We start from the raw sequence: 19,562 nt of genomic DNA, 5'->3' as shown, positions 1-19,562 counted from the left end.
ACATTTCCGTCTTTTAAATAGTATTTTCTCTTGCGGTTTCATGATCACTTTAACTGCACATATGGTTGTAATAATAATTTGTGATGCAAATAACTGTTTCAGGGGAAGGAAAACGGTTGTGGCGATGGATATAATTATTGTTGAAAATATGTGGAAGTGTAATAGATATAAATCCTTTTCGGTAGTTCGTAAAATGTGTTTATTGTATAAATAATTGTTGAGCCTAGTGGGTGGGGCTACCGGCTTTAAAAGTGGCAGCTTTGGGCCTGTGAAGTCAGTCTTGGCCTGGTTACAGAGGAGGTAACTAGTGAGCTGCTTTTTGTGGGTAGAGAGAAGTTATTGAAGAAGTCTTCTTGTAACTTTATTATTGAGTAAGTTATTAATTTTTTTCAAGTTGTTTTTTAAGTTTTATTTTCTTTATGCAAGTTTTTTCACTGTTTGCAGTTTGGAGGCCGGCATAATAAAAATCATGTCACTTTTTTTCGACTACGTCTGTGTTTTCCTAATTTTTGAGGAGTTTGGAAGAGAGCCCGCTACGCACATCTATTCGTTGTGTTTGTTTGGTCTTATTTTAAGCACTTTCTAAGTCTGGAAACAAACTAAACTTTGTGTTGTCTCACACGTCTCGGCTCAGTAATCAGAGGATTAAAACGTCTCTCTGCAAACCCACAGAGCAGCGTCTGTTTGTTAAACAGCGAGAGTGAATGTTTGATAAAAAGGGAATGATAGACAGCCGAGGCACGATGACAGTCGAGGATGAGAGTCGTGTGTTTGATTTACTGAGCAACAAAGTGGAGGAAAAGGAGGACGTGAAGAGCAGATGACAGATCTGTGGTGTTGGCCAGAGGGAAAACAAGAGGTGATGTACAATTAGAGCAGAAGTAATAGAAAAGGTTTGGAAGAACTGAGTGTCGGGTAAACATGATAAAGATAGGAGATGTGATTCGGTGAAACGACTTGCTTCACATCCAGTTTCATGTATCAAGAAGGCTGTAACAGAGGTTGTCGGGGTGTCAGCTGGCTGTCGCTGGTCTGTTCAGCTTAAGGTGATTCTTGGTTTTGGATTTATATTGAATCTCTGGTTTCTCACTTGATTGATGGAGATGTAGAAATCCAGCATCATTTCAAGTGGAAGTTTAAAAAGCTTTTTATTTACATGCATTTATATTAAAGGTACCCTGTGGAGGTTTTGACCACTAGGTAGTTCTGAAGTAATGATTTCTGTCCATGATACACTTGCATTTGGGTTTACTTCTCAGTTTGTTTTGAACAAAGACAAACTCAGGTTTCAGTTTGGTGCAGTTTGAGAGCAGTCAGCATATTGATTCTCTGTAAATCTGCACTTCTCCCTACAGAGAAATCTCTAATCAGGAAAGGGAGGGGGAAATAAACTTCCAGAAATCCACTGGAGCCTTAATCTCTGACAAAGACCGGGAACTGGAAACTCTGAGGAATGAGGTGCTCGCACATGACTTTCACCCTGTCTTATTGTTTCTAAACTTCACTCTGAATTAACTGAGCCATGCGATAGAGATTCACCCATTTGCTCCGTCACTGCAGATCGCTGTGCTGCGAGGAGAAAACGCCATGGCCAAGACGCTGCAGTCGGCCGTGGAGACGTTGGAGAGAGATAAAGCTCAGCTGCAGAGCCGTGTTCACAGTCTAGAGCAAAGGCTCATGGGAACGCAGGCCTCAGAGGAAGAAGACAGGGACGCTCCACCCTCAGGTGAGCAGACGATGATTAAAGCGTTCACAAGGTTCTGGCAAGAAAATATTTCTTTTTTGTCAACCTGTTTTCTGATTTGCGGCGTGCTTCTGCAGGCGATGCAGCTCTGGAGCAGCTGAGGGAAGAGAAGGAGTTCGCTGAGGGACAGGTGAGACTGTCAGGATGCTTCCCAAAATAAATGTTCACGCTGCTGTCCAATCAGTTCATGCTCCGGGTTCTCAGTTGTTATCTGTGACCACATGAAGATGAACTGTGACTGTGATTCTCTCCATCAGATCAACTTCCTGAACAGTGTGATTGTGGACCTGCAGCGGAAGAACGAGGAGCTGAAGATCAAACTGAAGAAGCTCGCGCTGGCTGAGTTCAACGGCAACGACGGGACTGATGGGTGAGAAATATATAAATTAATAGAAATATACAATGATTGCTGCTTTGTTTTATATTACCGTATTGGATGACCTCCCCCTTTTTTTAAAGACTAATTTAAAAAAATATATACTTTTTAAAGACCAAATCTTGTTTTTATGAAGAAAATAATTTTATTTGAAAATAATTCTAATAAAAACATGTTGAATAAAATAAAATAAGGCGGGTCATTGTTTTTTCTTAATCTTTTCTTTTCAATATCAGATATACCAATTTTTAAATTAAATTACTCCTAAATAAAATATAAAGATATTTTAAAAGATATTGAAAGCGTTATTTTATTTAAAAGATTAAAAACAACGACCTACCTCGACATCATAACGCCTCCTCAGCTGTTGGTTAACTTGACCTCCTTTTGTGACACTTTGTTCGACACGATCTCTGTGTCTGCGTCGTTCTGCACCGCCAAAATGCTAGTTGCTATAGCATTATAGCGTCCACTGTGTTGACTTTTGCCCTCTGCTCACTTTAATGAGGGTATAATGATAATCGTGCGGCTCTTGTGGAGATCACATTCTGATAGTGAAACGAGTCATTTCGCTTGGATATTGACCCACCTCGTTACAGCTGCTGAAATTGGCCGCTAGTAAAATTGACTTCAAAGCACGTGACAATCGACCAATCACAGTTCTTGCGGTCTGCGTCGCCGTCTAAATCAGGCTTTAGAAAGATCACTTCACTGGGATTTGTTGATTTGTTGTTGATAAGTAAAGTATAGAAATCACCAGATTTATCCCCTAAATTAATCGTCACCCGTTGCTCCTCTCGTGCCTCCCCTCTTTTCTCTGCCACGTAGGTTTGTTGAAGGTGTGTCAAAGCGGGAGAAGAAGGCCACCCCACGACTGTTCTGCGATATCTGCGATTGCTTTGACCTCCACGACACGGAGGACTGTCCCACTCAGGCCCAGAGCCCCGACTCTGTACCTCACACCACCTATCACGGCAACCCGGCCGACGAGAGGCCCTACTGCGACATCTGCGAGGCCTTCGGACATGCCACAGAGTCCTGCAACGATGACCAGACCTTCTAGAGGCTCCAAGAACTCTCTACCTGCATTTTAATTAATCTTCCCCTTAAACACAACTCACCTTTTACTCTCCCACTAGATTTCCCACAATCCAGCCCCGACATGCCTGACTTAAATTCCCTTCAGATTTGTCCATATTGTATTTTTATACCGTATTTATGCATATCACTGGTAGCCACTGTCCTGATCTACATCCTTTACTCTGCAGCTCGTCGCTCTAAAGATAAACTGTTCTGACTGTAATGCAGAACGCTCGTCCAAATATGCTGCTTTGGTGCAATATTGATGTTTATAACGAAAAGGAATCCGTCCTCTGCACTTGTCGTTTCTAGCGTGTTTAAGTTTGTTTGTAAATTAAGTGATGTTTCACAGCCATTGGTTTTTATGGGCTTTATTTTTTATTAGGCAAGAAGTGATGCAACGCAATTAAGCACAGCTCAGACTGAAGGGAAAACGAAGCACCTCTTCGACGTTTCTTTCTGTATCACATTCCTCAGTCTGCACGGCTACAAACCAATCAGAGTGATACTGCCATGTCAAATGTTTTACTAATCTTTAATGTTGAGTACTATTTTACAAAGTCCTTCTTTCAGTCTGTCTGCGACGGCGTACTTGGGCCACCGTCGGGAAAATAAATCATCAACGATTTCAAGCAGAAAGTTTTAATATTTTGGGAAAAATGCTGAATTCATAATATTTTGAGAAAAAAGTTGTAATATTTGGAGAAACATTTTTGTTTGTTTAAATAGTACAAAAATAGTGAAACATATCTACAACAATATTCATACATTCAATACTAATTAAATACTCCAACATGCCTTGTTTTCTTTGTTTAAGATGACAAAGGATTAAAATCTTGTAAAACAACATTTTCTCTATATACTACTTATTTCAGAAGGTTATGACTTTATTGAAATAGTAAGACTGTATTCTCAAAATATAACAACTTTATTCTCTAAATATTACAATATTATTCTCGTCATATTGAGGCTTTTTTTTCTCTAAATATTGAAATTTTAGACTCATTAATACGACTCGACTAGAACTAGAAATATAGAAATATAACTAGAAATAAGTTTTTTTTTCTCCAACTAATTAGTTGTTCAGTTTTTTAAGTGGCCCTAATACTCCGTTTTAATCAGCCTAAATGTCATTAACCTGTTGATAACCTATGGAAAACCAATAATATTAAGTAACATGAGCGAAGTTCGACCTTGGAAATCGTAGTTTCAAAGGATACTAGCTTTTTTCCAGAGCTTTCAGCTTGGTCTCACTGTCTTCATCAGTCTTTGGAGTTCATTCCTGAATTTGAGGCTTAAGAATTAGCTCTCTGCGTTTACTCCATCTGTTGATGAAGACCATGAGATGCAAATGAAGAAAATAAAGCTGGTAAGTGGACCTTGACTTAAAGGGGCACTCCGCAGATTTTACACATAACGGTCAGTTTACTTGGTTACTTACTTCATTTTTATATAAAGTGTCTTGACAACAGTTTTGTATTTGACAAAACAATCTCTCTACAAGGTCCTTTAAAAGCTGTTCTGGAGCTTTCATCATAATCACTATCTTCATCAGCAGATAGAGTTTCATGGTTGTCGTGGACTTTTAGGTGTTCTGGTTTCAGGTTTTTTTGAGCACTTCTCGTCTGTGTTTCATCCACATTTGCATGACGATGTGGTAACTCAATCAAAAGCTCCAGAACAGCTACTAAAAGGACCTTGTGATGAGATTGTGTCATTCCTTAGATTAGCACATGGGTTAATGCCGCTGAAGGTTACTAAGGATTTGTTGTAGATGATGATGAAGTTGTTGTATTTTATTATTTATTGTCTAAATTTTTCACTAACCAGTCCTACAGGGAAATAAGCTAGCACATATTAAAGGTGTGTAGTCTGTACTAGGACTACTGTAGTAAAGGTCAGAGTACAGGTAGCACAGGAACTCACCCAGACGAAACTAGAGAAGACTCTACTAACTTAGTTTTGCACTGTCCACTTTAACGATTTAGCAGAAGCAAACTTTATGATTCTAAAAAAAAGTGATTCAAGGTCAGTTCAGATTATTCTGTCCCGTCTCATACTGCCCTCTTTAAAGCAAATGTTTGACATTAAGGGAAATACGCGTATTTGCTTTCTGGCGGAGAGTTAATATGAGAAGAACGATCCCACTCTTACGTCTGTATGTTGAAATTACAGCAGGTTAGCTTAGCTTAGCACAAAGTCTGTAAACGTGGTAACAGCTAGCCTGGCTCTGTCCAGGACACAACCCCTATAAAACATTGTTGTTGTCACACTTTGTTTTTTGTATAGATTAAACAAGGGAGATTTTAGTGAGCATTAAGGATGTGATAGGTGGGTTTTGTTACCTTAGGACAGAGCCACGTTAGCCAAGCTAAGTCAAAGCTAAGCTAAGCTAAGCTAACTGGCTCCTGGGGAACATCAAACTGTTTTTCCAGGTGTTTGGGAGTACTGCTGGATATATGAAAAACGTAGTATCTCTTAAAATAAAAAGTAGTTCTTAGTGTCTCCAGAGGGAGATGTGTCCGTCTGATAAATTGCCTCAAGTGATGTCACTTGAGTCAGCGTTTGATTTGGGCTTAAGACGACAAGTTTGGGAATAACAGAAATCTGTTGGAAAGAAGTTAGAAAACAAGTTTAGCAGACCTCTGTAGCTGCTGCAACAGTCGGCTACAGAGTTGTATTGTGGGTAATGTAGGCGCCATGTTTTGACAAGGAAAAGGAAATGCGTTGGATTAAAAAAGACGATGTCTCTGCTTACGCTGCATCGATTTTAACTGTGAGTCCGACGATGTTAAAAGCAATTAATAACAATTAATCGATTAGTTGTCAACTATTAAATTAATCACCTATTTTGATAATAGATTAAAAAGTAAAAATATTTTCTAGTTTCTTTCCTCCTCTATGACAATATTCTGAATATCTTTGGGTTGTGTACTAAACAAAACATTTGAGGGCGTCATCTTGAGCTTTAGGAAACACTGATCAACATTTTTCACCATTTTATGACATTTTACAGACCAAACAACTAATCGATTAATCGAGAAAATAACTCACACATTAATCTGCAATGAAAATAATTGTTAGTTGCAGCCGTAATGTTATAGGAGTGCACTAATAAATCAGTGTAGAACTCTTTTTTTAATGGACAGATATGAGAGAGTGGAATGAATTTTCTTTTTTTACCAGAAAGCAAACAAGCGTATTTCCCAAACTGTAGAACTATTCCTTTAAATTAACCGTGTATAGCGACATTTATTTGACTTACCTTGTTCTTAAGCACAATTTTGGATCACATTGGATCTTGCAGTGTAACAGTGTATAATACATGATGTGACTAACCATTGACACTAGTCTTTGTAAATAGTAATCAGAGGCCTCCTTCTGATTAACGTGTACACAGTGCCATGGAACAAAAAGATAGCTTTTATGTGTACGACACTTTATTTTTATGCCCTGTTGATAAGAATGATGTATACGGAGATTTCCACTCCAGGGGGAGGGGGGAGCCCATTTGTATAGACTTTAAAAACATTGTGTACTTTATAAGTGATGCGTCTAATTATTAGTGTAATGTTTTATATGTAACAACTTCAGGCACCATCTAGAAGTGGTTTTGAAACCATTTTATAGATGTTGACGTGGTGTAAAATGTTACTGTTTTCTATGTACTGTATACTCCTGAACAGTCCAATACAAAGACTAAGAAAAGTCTTGTGTTCTTGTTTTTGTCTTCTTGCAGAAACTCGGGTTTTTGCCTCGCAGCAGAGAGATGTACAACCTCTCAGACAGCATTCAAACCCTCTTTCCAACTCACAGGACAATGTAGCTTAGCTGCTGCACCGCTCATTATAGTTTCATCACCCAGATCCATTTGCTCCTGAGAGATTCAGAGCCTGCTCCATTTTTCATGAACTCATGAGGGCTGTTTCATAAAGCAATTACCTGTTAAACCAGGCACACTTATTTTCAGGAAACTCTGTCCTTGTCAGACTCAGCCTCATCTCTAAAGTTCCTCTTTACTGCTGCTCTGTGCAACCCGGAGAAAATCCAATAATATATTAAATATTTACTTTCTGTTAGCTCTGAGTTTGGTCTCCTTCAGCTCCTGAGGGAAATATCTGGCTCTTTAGCTCCATCAGCTCGTCTCTAACTGTGTCTGTCTGCTGTTTGCTGCTGAGCAGGTAGCGTACGGTGGCTTTTACAGCTGCTTCTTTGACACAGCTGCTGAAAATGATGCTATGAGAGAAGTGAGCGCGAACCAAAGCAAAGCAGCGCATATTAAACATAATACGGACAGTAAATACGACAAAAATAAACATAGCCAGAAACAAAGCAAAGGAGAACTTTTGCCAGCATGTTGGAAAACAGCAGTGAGCTCTGACACTACTGAATTATTTTAATTTTTATTAAAGTTTTTGTATTAGTCCCCGCTGTAATGAAAACGTAGATAGTGCACTTGTGTGTCTTGTAACCATACAGTCATCAGGGTGCTTCACAGTTCAAGTCCAGTGTGAGTAATGTGGACTTTCTTTATATCGTAAATGCTGATAATTATTATTCAAAATGTGTAGCAGTATTAAACAGGCCAGTGTGGTATTAATACTTTTACTTAAAGGATCTTTGGATCGGGTCTGTTTTCTGACCTGTAGGTGGTCATGTTATGGGCTATATGTAGCTTTACGAAACACTCCTCTGGTTATCACATACTCACAAGGAAACCAGAGGTACTTTAATAAAGTACTTAAGAGATCTCCTGTACTGAAGATGCAGTTTCCTTTTCCCTCAAACACTGAACACAAACAACCCAAAAAATGTTTTGTGAATTTTATTAAGAAAACAAAACCATTGGACATGATAAAAACCAAGCACTACTGATGGAATAAATAAGTCAAACCAAACCATAAATCTGTACAAGATCTAAAGTGAAACAAAATGGTCCCAAGAAAAAAACAAACCAAAAACAAGATCTTATATCTCACAGCTCTTTCTTTTTTAAACACAGTTATGAGCAAACTATAAGCAATCGGCTCAATCAGGTGAAAGCTACAACATAAGTGAGATTTTTATTTTAAACTAAGTGTACATAATGCTGTTTTCTAACTGTTAATGTCAATACAATAGCATTTTAAGTTCCAGCGCTGCTGGACTGGGAATGAGGTATATGCTAATCCATCCTCTGAACTGAGACAATTATCATTTTTTATATTTCTTTTCTCTCCATCCATGTGAATGCTGATTTGCTGAAATCTGATCAAGTAATTCTGCGTCATAAAGTTCTTCTGTAGCCCCTGTTATGTTATGAAGTCATTGGTTTGCAGTGATTCAAATTGATTCCAATCCATTTCCACAAGTAAATATTGATTAATGAAACTAAATCTTACACATGTGAGGTTGTACATTAGAGGTCACAGGTCTGAATCCGTACTATGAAGTTCAAGTAAATTGCACAAACCTGCACAAAAAACCGAGAGCTTGACGCCACACGTTTATGGATTCAGCCGACAGACAGCACCTTGAAGGAGGATTAGAACCAATGTTGGAGCTAAAAGACTGGACTCTGTCTCGAGCTATAGGAACATGTGTCGGTCATTGATAAGTAGTGGTACACAGAACATGTACAGAGATGAGAGGTGATCAAATACGAGTCATGATGGTGGACCAGATGGGAAAATCAGCCCCAGCGACGGGTCTGTTTCTACTATAGAGGGAGAAAAACAACGACAAAGTGCCACCTGAAGTAGACACAGACCAGTGGACCAGGAAGTCTGACGTATTAATGAGGTTCAGATGTTCAAATGTCCAGAAGAGAAAACTAAAGCACTTCTGGGTAGTGTTCAAATTGATTTAAAGGAATAGTTCCACATTTTGGGAAACACTCTAGAGAGAATTGACGCTTTAATGTCGGTACAGTAAATAGCATCAGGAGTGGAAATCAGGGGCAGCTAACCAGCCTAATAGCACCTTGGGTTTTTGTTTCATCTCTACAAAAAACAAGGTTTTCCTCCAGGAGGTCTCCTGACCAAGAAGTCATCTGGCACAAAACCACAATTTGTCATTTTTAGACTTTTTAAAATACAAGTTAAAACACGCTGAATGTAAAAAAAAAAAAAAGAAGAAAAAAAAGTGAGCTAAATCCACCTACCAGCCCATCTAAAGAGCACTAATTATCACGCTGTATCTCATTTGTTTAAACCATACAAAAAAAAGTCTAAAAACAGCAATTAGTGGTAGTTTTTATAGGTGCCTTCCTTCGGAGAGAGCCAGGCTAGCTGTTTCCACTCTTTATGCTAAGCTAAGCAGCTCCTGGCTTTAGCTACATAGTGGTATCAATCCTCTCATCTAACTCTCGGCAAGAACAGTGAATATTTCCCAAAGTGTGTAACTATTCCTTCAAATAAAAAACAAAACCGTTGTAGTTGATAATAAATCAAATCAGATTATACTAGTGATGATTATAAAAAGGCAAAAAAACAAAACATGGCACCAAAATTATAATTCTGAACCTGCTTGACCTGCTAAACGTGGATTCAATCGCTGCAACTCAAGGCACACCTTCAGGACCGACGCTACCTTATGCCTGTTCACTACTTATCCAAGAGTTTATCCTGACCAGTACCGTCGTCCTCTTCTAATTCTTCCTCTACAAACCACAAACTAACTCACTTTAAAAAAAACAACAACATGAGAATGGAGAACTTTTCATGGATAGAGAAAAAAGACTTCCACTACAGCAGCAAATCTATCTGTGATCGATTGTGACATACCGTAACAGTGCATTGACCCTCCTGAGAAAAAAACCCTAAACGTTTCCTAAACAAATATAGAACATTAGTCTAACAGGAGGCGGATCGGGAGGATTGAAGTGAGGTGGTCTTAGGGTGGAAGTTCCCCCCGCAGCGCTGATCTGAGACCAGGTTAGCCTCTTGAGTATCCTGAGCTAAACCATGAGCAGTGAAACGTTTTAAAATCGGTCTCAGAGCAGCGTCCGGGATCAACCTCGTCCTAAACTCGGATCCCCAGTGTTAACTCTTCTAGTCACAGGTGCAGGTCAGTGTTAGTGGTCTGGCCTGGCGGTGGCCGGGCTCGGCTGACAGCGCCACCCCTGGTCACGGAGGGGGTTGCAGCCCGGGTTCAGAGCTTCTCTTGGCATTAGTGAAAAAGTGTGGAGAACTGGAAGGAAGCACGGAGGGGGACCAGTGAATAGAGGTAATATCCATTCTCCCTCTGTGGCAGAGGAGTGTTAGGGCAAAGGAGGCGAAACCGAAGGGGAAACAGCCGTCAGGAGGGGAGGGAAGAGAGACGTCCATTCTCCCTTTGGTATAGTTTGGGGCAGAGGAGGGGGAGGTGGGGTAGTAAGAGGAGTGGGAGGAGAGCTGGTGTGTCCATTAGCCCTAAATTATCTAGAGTTAATGGAGGGAGGTGCAGAGGGCAGGAGGAGGAGGAGGAGGAGGAGGAGGAGGAGGAGGAGGAGGAGGAGGGTGCAGGAGAGAAAAGACTCAAACATTTAGCTCTCCTCAAAGTCCTGAGACGAGGACTCCAGTTTGCTTTTCTTGCTGGGCGGGGCCTCCTCTAGGTCCTACAAGGGAAAAAACAAAACGAAAACAGTGCTCAGAAAAATAGATATCTGAACATTTACATGACAACTGAGCATCTGCTGGTTAAAAGTAATGCAGAGTTCACCAAGTTAAATTTAAGACGTACGATCTTTTAATAACCACATACATGCGCTTTAACACCTGTTTAAAGGCCTAGTTCTGTATATTACATGTTATTGAGATCAAGTTGTTTTAGAAAATGAAATGCTATTAAATAGGCTTTGTCTTATTAAAACAAATTTTTCATGTCTGTCAAAATGATGAACAACAAGAAAGTCCAACACGACCTCTGCTGTAGAGATGAATATATATTTTACTTTACATTATAAAAAAGGCACACTGTGACACACATGTTCTAAGGACAGGAGGTCCCTCTCGTTGTTATTCAAGGTCCTACTGTATCTAAATTGCTATAAATATCCGTTCAACATTCACGAGGGCCTCAGGGCAACACATATTATGGCTATAGTCAACATTGGAGCAGCAGTCAAGAGAGAAAAGTGATTTTTTGTTGATATTTTTTGTTGATATTGTGATTATCTTAGTTTTTCTGTTACGTTCTATTTTATTTGTCTCAGATTTTCCATCTCTGAGAAATCTGCCTACAAAGTGAAACAACAGGGGATTAAGAATTTAGTTTGTGTTTCTCTGAAAATTTAAGAAATTACAGCATTGTGTCTTTCCAAAACCAACATCCTGATCCCTGTGGAACTTCATTATCAACAGTTTATACTGCTTTTTTCATTTTTAGCACAGTAATTAGACTATTTATTCAATAAACAGATATTGCTTTTGATTTAAATCTCAGAAAATAAACCTGGACACATAAAATTAAAGAATATCTGTATGGCTAGATACAATTTGAGGTTTTTGTAATTTGGGTGAACCGACAGATGAGCTCTAAGTGTTGTTTGAAGACGTGTTCGTACCTGAGCGGCTCTGCTGTCTGAAGAGTCCTTATCCCCCGAGGACAGGCTGTCTCTCTTGGCACTTTGTGCTCTTTCTGAGGTCTCTGACGACGGGGTGGTCTTACCTGAGGACAGAACAGGTGCACACGTCTTCAGTTGGCCGGACCGAACAACGTACATTAAACAGGGGATGTGTTGTGGTTGCAGACACTAGTTTTCTGACTCTTTAATGACACAGTGTGGTCATGTATAGTAACTGCACAGTAACATGAAGTCTAAACGGAACCGGATGTGAACATCATTTAACCCGACTGAGACTTAACTGGACTCAAGGTCAGTTTAGTTAAACTGAAATACAAGAAACAAACTTCATCAAACATCAACTGGATACAATAAAAAGGTCAAATTAGATGCTTCAACAGGAAATTACCAGCAAACACTTTGATCAATTAAATCACTTAAGTCATTATTTAAGCAGAAATGCCCCAAAATGTGTGAATACTTGCTGGTTTTCTCAGTCCTCCATCTTTCATTAAATGTTTTATCTGGATATAGACTCCTGCTTGGCCTCTAAAATGTGATAATATTTTATACTATTACTAAATATTCATTGGTTGCAGCCAAGCTTTTCCAGATGTAAGATTGCTGCCTTCATCTGTTTAAGTGTCAGACAGACATACTGTTTGTTACGGCCTCATTCAGTCATGACAGGACATTTTACAGAAACAGCAATAAACAATGCTCGCGCGATAATGTGGCACCTGGTGCCCGGAAGTGAGCTGAGTATAAATAAAACATATATAAAAACAAAAACAGGAAATGGCTCATCATCCATCTGCTCGGCTACCACCTGCTAGCTGACAGTGAGGACATCTTTGGTAATGTTAGATACTACCATCATGTAAAAAAGTGTGTGTGTGACTGACCCCTCTTGCTGTCCGGGCTCTGGTCCGTCTTGGCCTCGCTGTTCTCGCGGTGAGACGAGGCGGCGGGCTCTGGGGTGGGGCTGGTGCTACAACTGTTTTCCTGCTTCACTGGGGATGAGTCGGCGATGGAGCTCTGGTTGCTGTTGTCATCTAGCAAAGACAAAGAGCAAGTGACTCACTTTAGCAGGTTTGAGATTGTCAGACATTGATCCTAAGACAAAAAAACACAGCTTTTTTTTGTAGTTTTGTTTGACTTTTGATCAACCTCAGGTGCAAATTACTCAAAATAGAAGTAGTTACAGGTTTCAGAAAGCCAAATTTAACATTATAAAATGCTATAGAAAATTAAATCCAATACTGAGGAGCAGGCAAATCCAGCATATTTCAAAACTAAGTGTCTCAAGCTGTAAACGCTCCGGACAAGAAAGGATGTGGCTGCATTTAGAAGAAAACAACAGATTCAACAGAAGACAAAATAAAAGAGTCCCTGAATAGCTCCACTCGCTGTAGGTGTAATTCTAAATATATATAATATATATCACTGTAAGTGATATTCTTTATTTTCCTTATCGTCAACTGTTCATTGGTTATTGTCACTATGGGATTTTCAGACACTGATCTTTTTTTTTTGTAGTTTGTATTCCAATGTTACAATTTGTTTGACTTTAATCAGAAATACTTTGCTCACGTTGCTAATCAAGACATTAAGAGATAGAAATAATAATAAAAAGTCGGCACGTAGAAAAAAGAAATTATAAAAATATGGACAGGAGTGTAGAAATATGTACAGTGTTCTTCATGCGATAGAAGTGTGATACATAAAAATAGAAGTAACAACAATAATGTGTAATGTAGAGAGCTGGAATGGATTTAAATATTGCACTTTATTATTAAGTACTGCACCTTCAAGTGCCAGTTCAACATCAGTGCGTAATTTTTCATCCAAGATGCATCCAAACCATCGGGTGCAAATTACTCAAAATAGAAGTACTTTAGAAATTCTAATTTAACACTTTTAAAGTTACAGGAAATTAAATTCAACGCAGATAAGCAGGCAAAACTAGCATATTTCTAAATAAAGAGTCTCAAGCTGTTAATGCCTCAAACAAGAAAGGATGTTGCTGCATTCAGAGACAAAAAAAACACAGAGTCCCTGAATAGGTCCACCCGCTGTGAGCGTGAAGTGATATTCTGTATTTTCCTTATCGTCAACAAATCCAATGAAGACACCAAAACCAACACAGAATGTATCTGACTAACAACTAACTGTGTCTATATCACAGCCTGATGTCTCTTCTTCCTCTGAGCCATGGAGCTCCACTGTTGTCCAAAAATTATTATGAACATACGAATAAGTGTCACTGCTGCACTGCCCGACATGTTCCTTCATAACCTCGAACACACACACTGTTTATTCTGACTCAGTCCCACATACAGCATCCTGCTGCCCCAATTACTCACTAGAGCACCACATGTGGATTCATCCGCCACTGAAAGTAATCCCCAACAAATGCACCGTTTCCTCATGTTTGAGTTTGTTTGAAAAAAAAAAATAAAAAAACTATAGTGGCCAACTAAAAAGGAGTCTATAGATTTGTATATTTTTAAGACTTACATCTTCAGCAGGTACCAAATGGGTTGGAGCGGAGGGGTCAGAGAGTACTGACAGACGGACTATAACACTTTTTGGTTCAGGACTTTTCGTGGGATTTTGTTGACAGTAAGAAAAATATAGTTAGAGCAGACGTGTCTCAGTACCCACCATGCATGTCCATCATCCCTGGAGAGGAGCTGTTCTCTGGAGTCGTCAACTCTGAGCCATATTTCTCATCTTTACCCTTCTTTTTGTTCTTGTTCTTCTACAATGACAGATCAAACACAGATTAGCTCCATTAAAAAAAAAACTTTCAGCATGTAGTAACGTGATGTAGATACCAAGAAAACAAAAATAGCGGCCCCTAGAAAGTGTGTGCATGGGGAAAAAAAATACAAAAAATAAAAGAAACAAAGACTGAAAATAATCTTTTGTCTTCAGCATTTCATAAAAAGCACCTGTTGGGAACATGTACATTGTTCGTTTTGGGTTTTATGACAATTAATATCACTTAAGAGGCTGAACTCACATCATCTGATTTGGGCTCCGTCACTGGCACCCACTTGTAGATGCGAAGGGACGTGTCTCCAACAGTCACCCATTTCTTCTCCCTGTGTAGGAGCGAAAACCAAGCTGACTCAAAGGCTCCCATACGTTATTAAACACTTCTAAATTAAGACACGGTGACATTATGTAAAGCAAAATCTGAACGCAGCTCCCCGTCATAAAGAACTACAGTCAATCTATAATATATACTGTATAAATATTACAAACAAAGCAATGGCTCATGTGGGCTATTTTATTGATATTGAGTTTAAATGTTTTTATATTTATTTTTGTTGATCATTTTTTTAGATTAATAAAGTAACCTTTTTGTCAAGAAAGTCAGAGAATAATAGACATCACAATTTCCCAGTGCCAGTTTTTACATTGTCAAATTACTTGTTTTGTCCAACCAGCAGCCCAAAACCGAAATATAATAACTTTTACAATGATGCAAAGCAGAAAATTGTCATATTTTAAAGGCTGGAGCTGGTAAATGTTTGGTATTTTTGCTCAGTAAAGTTACTTACATCTGTCTGTGAATGGAAAATATTGTGGTTAACACAGAAGGAAAAATATGTTATGAATAAAAAATTCACAATTACACTACAGCAGATACAATACATTTAGAAAACGTCACCTTGGGATTTAGGAAATTATGATGGAGTGATGAAGTGTTTTCTGACATATCTGGACCAAAACAAGTAATTGGCGCATTAATGATAATGAAAATATTTGTTAGTAGCAGCCCTACAATCATTTGGTATATAAATGTCAATAAAAATGTCCTTTACAATTTCCCAACACCCAAGTTGACACTTTTAAATTTCTGTTTCCCAGGTACTTTTGCTTAATAAAAAAAAATAGTTGCCAATTATTTTTATGTCAACTAATGATTTTAGCTCCAAAATTATTATTTAGACATAGGCACATTAGAAATAACAATACTGCTAGTGACAACATACAGCATGATATAGTCATCTGATTTTCTGCTTGACTGATTGATGCATTGTTTGGTCTATAAAATGTAAGGGGGAAAAAAAATGTCCATCACTATTTAGTAAAAAGCCTACATTGCCATATTCAAATGTCTTGTTTAGTCCGATCAACAGTCCAAAAACCAATAGAAAACTAAGACTACCATAATTGAAGAAAAACATCTGCTTAAAATAGGAATTTAAAATATTAACCATTTAACAAAATGACATACAATTTAATTCTCGGATCAAGTTGATTAATAATTTCAGCTCCAAATTTTATTTGGTCTATATTGTGTCACAAAATAGAAAGTAATGCCTTATTTTGTTAGATTAACAATCAAAAACTATTATCAGAGAAGAATAAGTACAATAAGTTATCCAGAAAATATTCAAATTGGTAAAACTGACACATCACACACACATTTACTTAAAAAAAAAAAGGCTTAAACAATTATCTAAATTGTTGCTGAATAATTTTCTGTGGATTGACTAGTCAATAAACAGTTTTGCCTCATAACAGGGGTGGCGGAAGTATTCAGTTCATTTACTAACGTAAAGGTAACAATACCGCAATGTAAAAACACATAACAGATAAAATACCTGAATTGGAAGTTTCACTTAAGTAAATGTACAGAAGTCATATGAGTAAAATGCAAGTATCAAAGTACATATAATTCAGTAAAATGGCCTCTGGGTGATTTAATTGTACAACTAAATATCATTTAGTTGGTTTAAGGTTGACTTTGTACTACTTTATATACTGTTAGATACCTAGCACTACATATGCATTTAATTCAATATGTGTTCGACATACAATCAATATTTGAACAATCGTAATCTGAAAAGTAACTTACATTAGTAACTACAGCTTTTAAATAAATGTAATGGAGTAGAAAGTACAATATTTACCTCTGTAATGTAACATTTAAGTATAATATAGTATAAAATGAACGTCTGAAGTAAAGTACAAATATCTTAAAATTGTACTTAAGTAACGTTACAGTAGAGTTAATGTCCTTTACTTTCCACCAGTGTCTATAAGTTAAGTCACTGTAAAGCTAACTTTTTATCTAGTTACCATACAGTGTTTGCTTAATTTAGATTTAGATTAGATAGAATAAAACCGGTCAGAAAAGATAATTAAAATATATGTCGTTTATCTGAACCCTAAAAGCATAAAATTCAGTTAGACAATTTTTATTTTTAAATCTACTAAAAAAACCAAAAAAACAAAACACCAACTTCTACTGACTTTGACCTGGGGACGTTTGATTAAACCAACGAACACAACAAATCACACACAAATTCTGCCACCGGGCGGGGTTAAGTCACATCTAATTAAAAAGACGGGTTTATTGTCTAAATAAAAATGTATATTTGAAGCTCTAACTGTGTATAAACACGTCTTTCTTGTGTTTAAAGACTGTAGAGTCGCTACGTGTTCAGCCATGCACTAACTGTAGCCTACTTCCCCTCTCCCAACCCCCACCGAGCCCTCCTTCTCTCTCAGACCTAAAGGGCGACTCAAAGCGCTTAATTTAAAACTCCAGACGGACTAAACTACTCCGACTCAAGAGCGCCGTCGTCAAAAATTGTTTCCAAGTCGAGAGTTATCGGACGTTTCGGTCCTTTAAACCCCGCCGCCGGAGCTACGAGCTCAACAGCGGGCAGCAATGGCTTCATGTGACTGCATCGAAATGGCTTCTGGGTTCAACCCTTGCCGTTAAAATCAGCGCGAGAGAGAGAGAGAGAGAGAGAGAGAAAAAAAACCCGGGTACATGTTGTATGTTTGATAGACGACGGCCGGGTATGGTGCACCGCACTAGTGCGCCCCGGTGCACCTGAGCTGCAAGTACATCTGCCGTGAATCCCGCTCAGAAATGTGTCCTTTTTCTTTCAATTTCATCCCTCAGTCCGTCTCCTTCCCTCTCCTCCCCCAACAAGCGAGCCTTTCTCGTGTTAGATAACGAAGCCCGCTTTTGTGTCTCTTTTTCCTCTCTTCCTCTTACCATTTTCGTACTTTCTCAATAGCGGCCATGACCCTCTTGATGTCATCTTTCGCCCTGCTCCGGGTCTCAGCTCGGACCGACCTGCCCGACATTGCCGCGGTGGGTATAATATTTTTAAAGCTCGCCGGCAGTTCAGACACAATGCAAACAGTAGAGCGCACAGAGGAGCCGCTGCGCATGCGCGGGCCTAGCAGAGAGAGCCCGGCTGCAGCTGCACTATGAAGACAGATCCGTGTCCCTGCTGAGTGTGAGCAGGAGAACAAAGAGGCTGCACACAAGCGTGGAGATCCCATTCAATCCATGGGATATCCTCAGAGGTGCAGGAAGTATTCAAAGTGTCATAATAATAATAATAATCACCTTTGTTTATAGAGCACTTTTCAAAACCATGTTACAAAGTGCCTTCACAAGAGCAAAAGCACAGACAAATAGCAAATAAATGCACTGTAAAAGCAGGAAGAAACTTCAGAAATTAAAATACAGTTAAAAAAAAAGAAACAATTAATACCATATTATAACAATAAATTATAAGTAAAAGTCCTGCGTTGAAACTGTGCATTTAAACATTGCAAACAAAACCAGGTTTCCTGATGAGGCTACAGATGGGTTTTTGTTGATATTTGTTCAATTAATAAAGTAATCCTTTAATCTACAAAATGTCAGACAATAATAACAATCAGAGTTTCCCAGAGCCAATTGTAATGTTGTCAAATTACTTGTTTTGTCCAACCAAACAGCCCAAAACCGGAGGAAAACTAAGACTAAAAGGCTGCAGCTGCCCTGTGAAGACAGATCCGTGTCCCTGCTGAGTGTGAGCAGGAGAACAAAGAGGCTGCACACAAGCGTGGAGATCCCATTCAATCCATGGGATATCCTCAGAGTATTATAATAATAACAATCTTTATTTATTGAGCACTTTTCAAAACAATGTTACAAAATGCTTTCACAAGAGCAAAGACAATCATCACTTAAGAAATTAAAATACAGTTAAAAAAGAAAATGAATACCACATTATAACAAAGATCATAAGTAAAAGTCCTGCATTGAAACTGTTAACTTAGTAAAGTACGGTATAAACATTATAAACAAAACAAGGGTTCCTGATGGGCTGATACAGGATATTGATATGTGTTATATTTATTTTTCTTGATCACTTTTGTCAAGTAAGCCTTTAGTCTACAGAATATCAAACAATAACAGTACATTAGGCCTAAGTAAAGGTGTACAGTACAGTAAGGAAAAGTACAAAATTATTATCAGGGAAATGTTATTAATGTATTAAAAACAGGGAAAGCAGAGCAATGGCCCATGTGAGTGTAGAATGTCTAATTATAGCTTACTATGTATGTATATATAGTTTATGATGCAGTTTAATCTGTCATGTAGTGGCAAAAACCCTGTGACATTAACATATCCACTAACCTATAAATAATTATATGTTTTATAGTCGAAACCATAGACTGTATATAAGAAACACACAGTTTTTACTTAAGTAAAGGTACCAATAGCACACTGTAAAAATATTCCCTTACAAGTTAAGGTCCTGCATTGAAAATGTTAACTTAGGTAAAAGTACAAAAATATTATTGGGTAATGTTCTTAAAGTATCAGAAATAGTGAAAGCAGAGGAACTTGTTACTTATGACTCATTCAGTATTTATTTAGATATGGATTTTGATTTGGTACTAAAGTAAAAGTATCAATTTTACTTATGGAACCAAGATCCATTACAAGTAAAAGTTGAAAGACAGTGGTGGAAAGTAAAGTGTATTTACTCAAAAACTGTATAAAAGTACAATTTTGAGGT

The 19,562-nt window shown here is 38.2% G+C and overlaps 2 protein-coding genes across 2 annotated transcripts in view; one reads left to right on the top strand and one right to left on the bottom strand.

Annotated features, from left to right (window-relative positions):
- The window catches only part of clip1b (CAP-GLY domain containing linker protein 1b), a 39,669-nt gene extending 32,759 nt beyond the window's left edge, over positions 1 to 6,910 (top strand). Inside the window, 5 exon segments of the mRNA XM_038733562.1 lie at positions 1,356 to 1,458; positions 1,561 to 1,726; positions 1,822 to 1,874; positions 2,002 to 2,114; positions 2,949 to 6,910. Of these exon segments, the coding sequence (XP_038589490.1) occupies positions 1,356 to 1,458; positions 1,561 to 1,726; positions 1,822 to 1,874; positions 2,002 to 2,114; positions 2,949 to 3,183 (670 nt within the window). The 3' untranslated portion in view covers positions 3,184 to 6,910.
- A 1,099-nt stretch (positions 6,911 to 8,009) lies between these two features.
- On the bottom strand, positions 8,010 to 17,942 carry bcl7a (BAF chromatin remodeling complex subunit BCL7A). The gene is made up of 6 exons (XM_038734011.1): positions 17,756 to 17,942; positions 14,753 to 14,834; positions 14,392 to 14,488; positions 12,630 to 12,779; positions 11,725 to 11,828; positions 8,010 to 10,776 (listed from the first exon to the last, which is right to left on the bottom strand). Exons 1-6 carry the CDS (start codon positions 17,932 to 17,934, stop codon positions 10,705 to 10,707), a joined length of 684 nt encoding a protein of 227 aa, XP_038589939.1. The 5' UTR covers positions 17,935 to 17,942; the 3' UTR covers positions 8,010 to 10,704.
- Positions 17,943 to 19,562: the final 1,620 nt, after the last annotated feature.

This window comes from Micropterus salmoides, unplaced genomic scaffold (genome assembly GCF_014851395.1).
Source record: "Micropterus salmoides isolate LMB-PRFRI ecotype aquatic unplaced genomic scaffold, ASM1485139v1 Ms_hic_scaffold_20, whole genome shotgun sequence".
NCBI classification, from domain to species: Eukaryota; Metazoa; Chordata; class Actinopteri; order Centrarchiformes; family Centrarchidae; genus Micropterus; species Micropterus salmoides.
This window is presented reverse-complemented; position numbering and strand designations above follow the sequence as displayed.

Bases quoted from the DNA above. Each gene is read 5' to 3' on its own strand.
- bcl7a (XM_038734011.1), bottom strand. From the start codon at position 17,934: ATGCGCAGCGGCTCCTCTGTGCGCTCTACTGTTTGCATTGTGTCTGAA. The intron at 11,829-12,629 runs GTCAGTCACACA...TTCTGTCCTCAG, and splicing joins GAGCCCGGACAGCAAGAGGG to GTAAGACCACCCCGTCGTCA. The intron at 10,777-11,724 runs GTACGAACACGT...TTTCCCTTGTAG, and splicing joins CAGACAGCAGAGCCGCTCAG to GACCTAGAGGAGGCCCCGCC.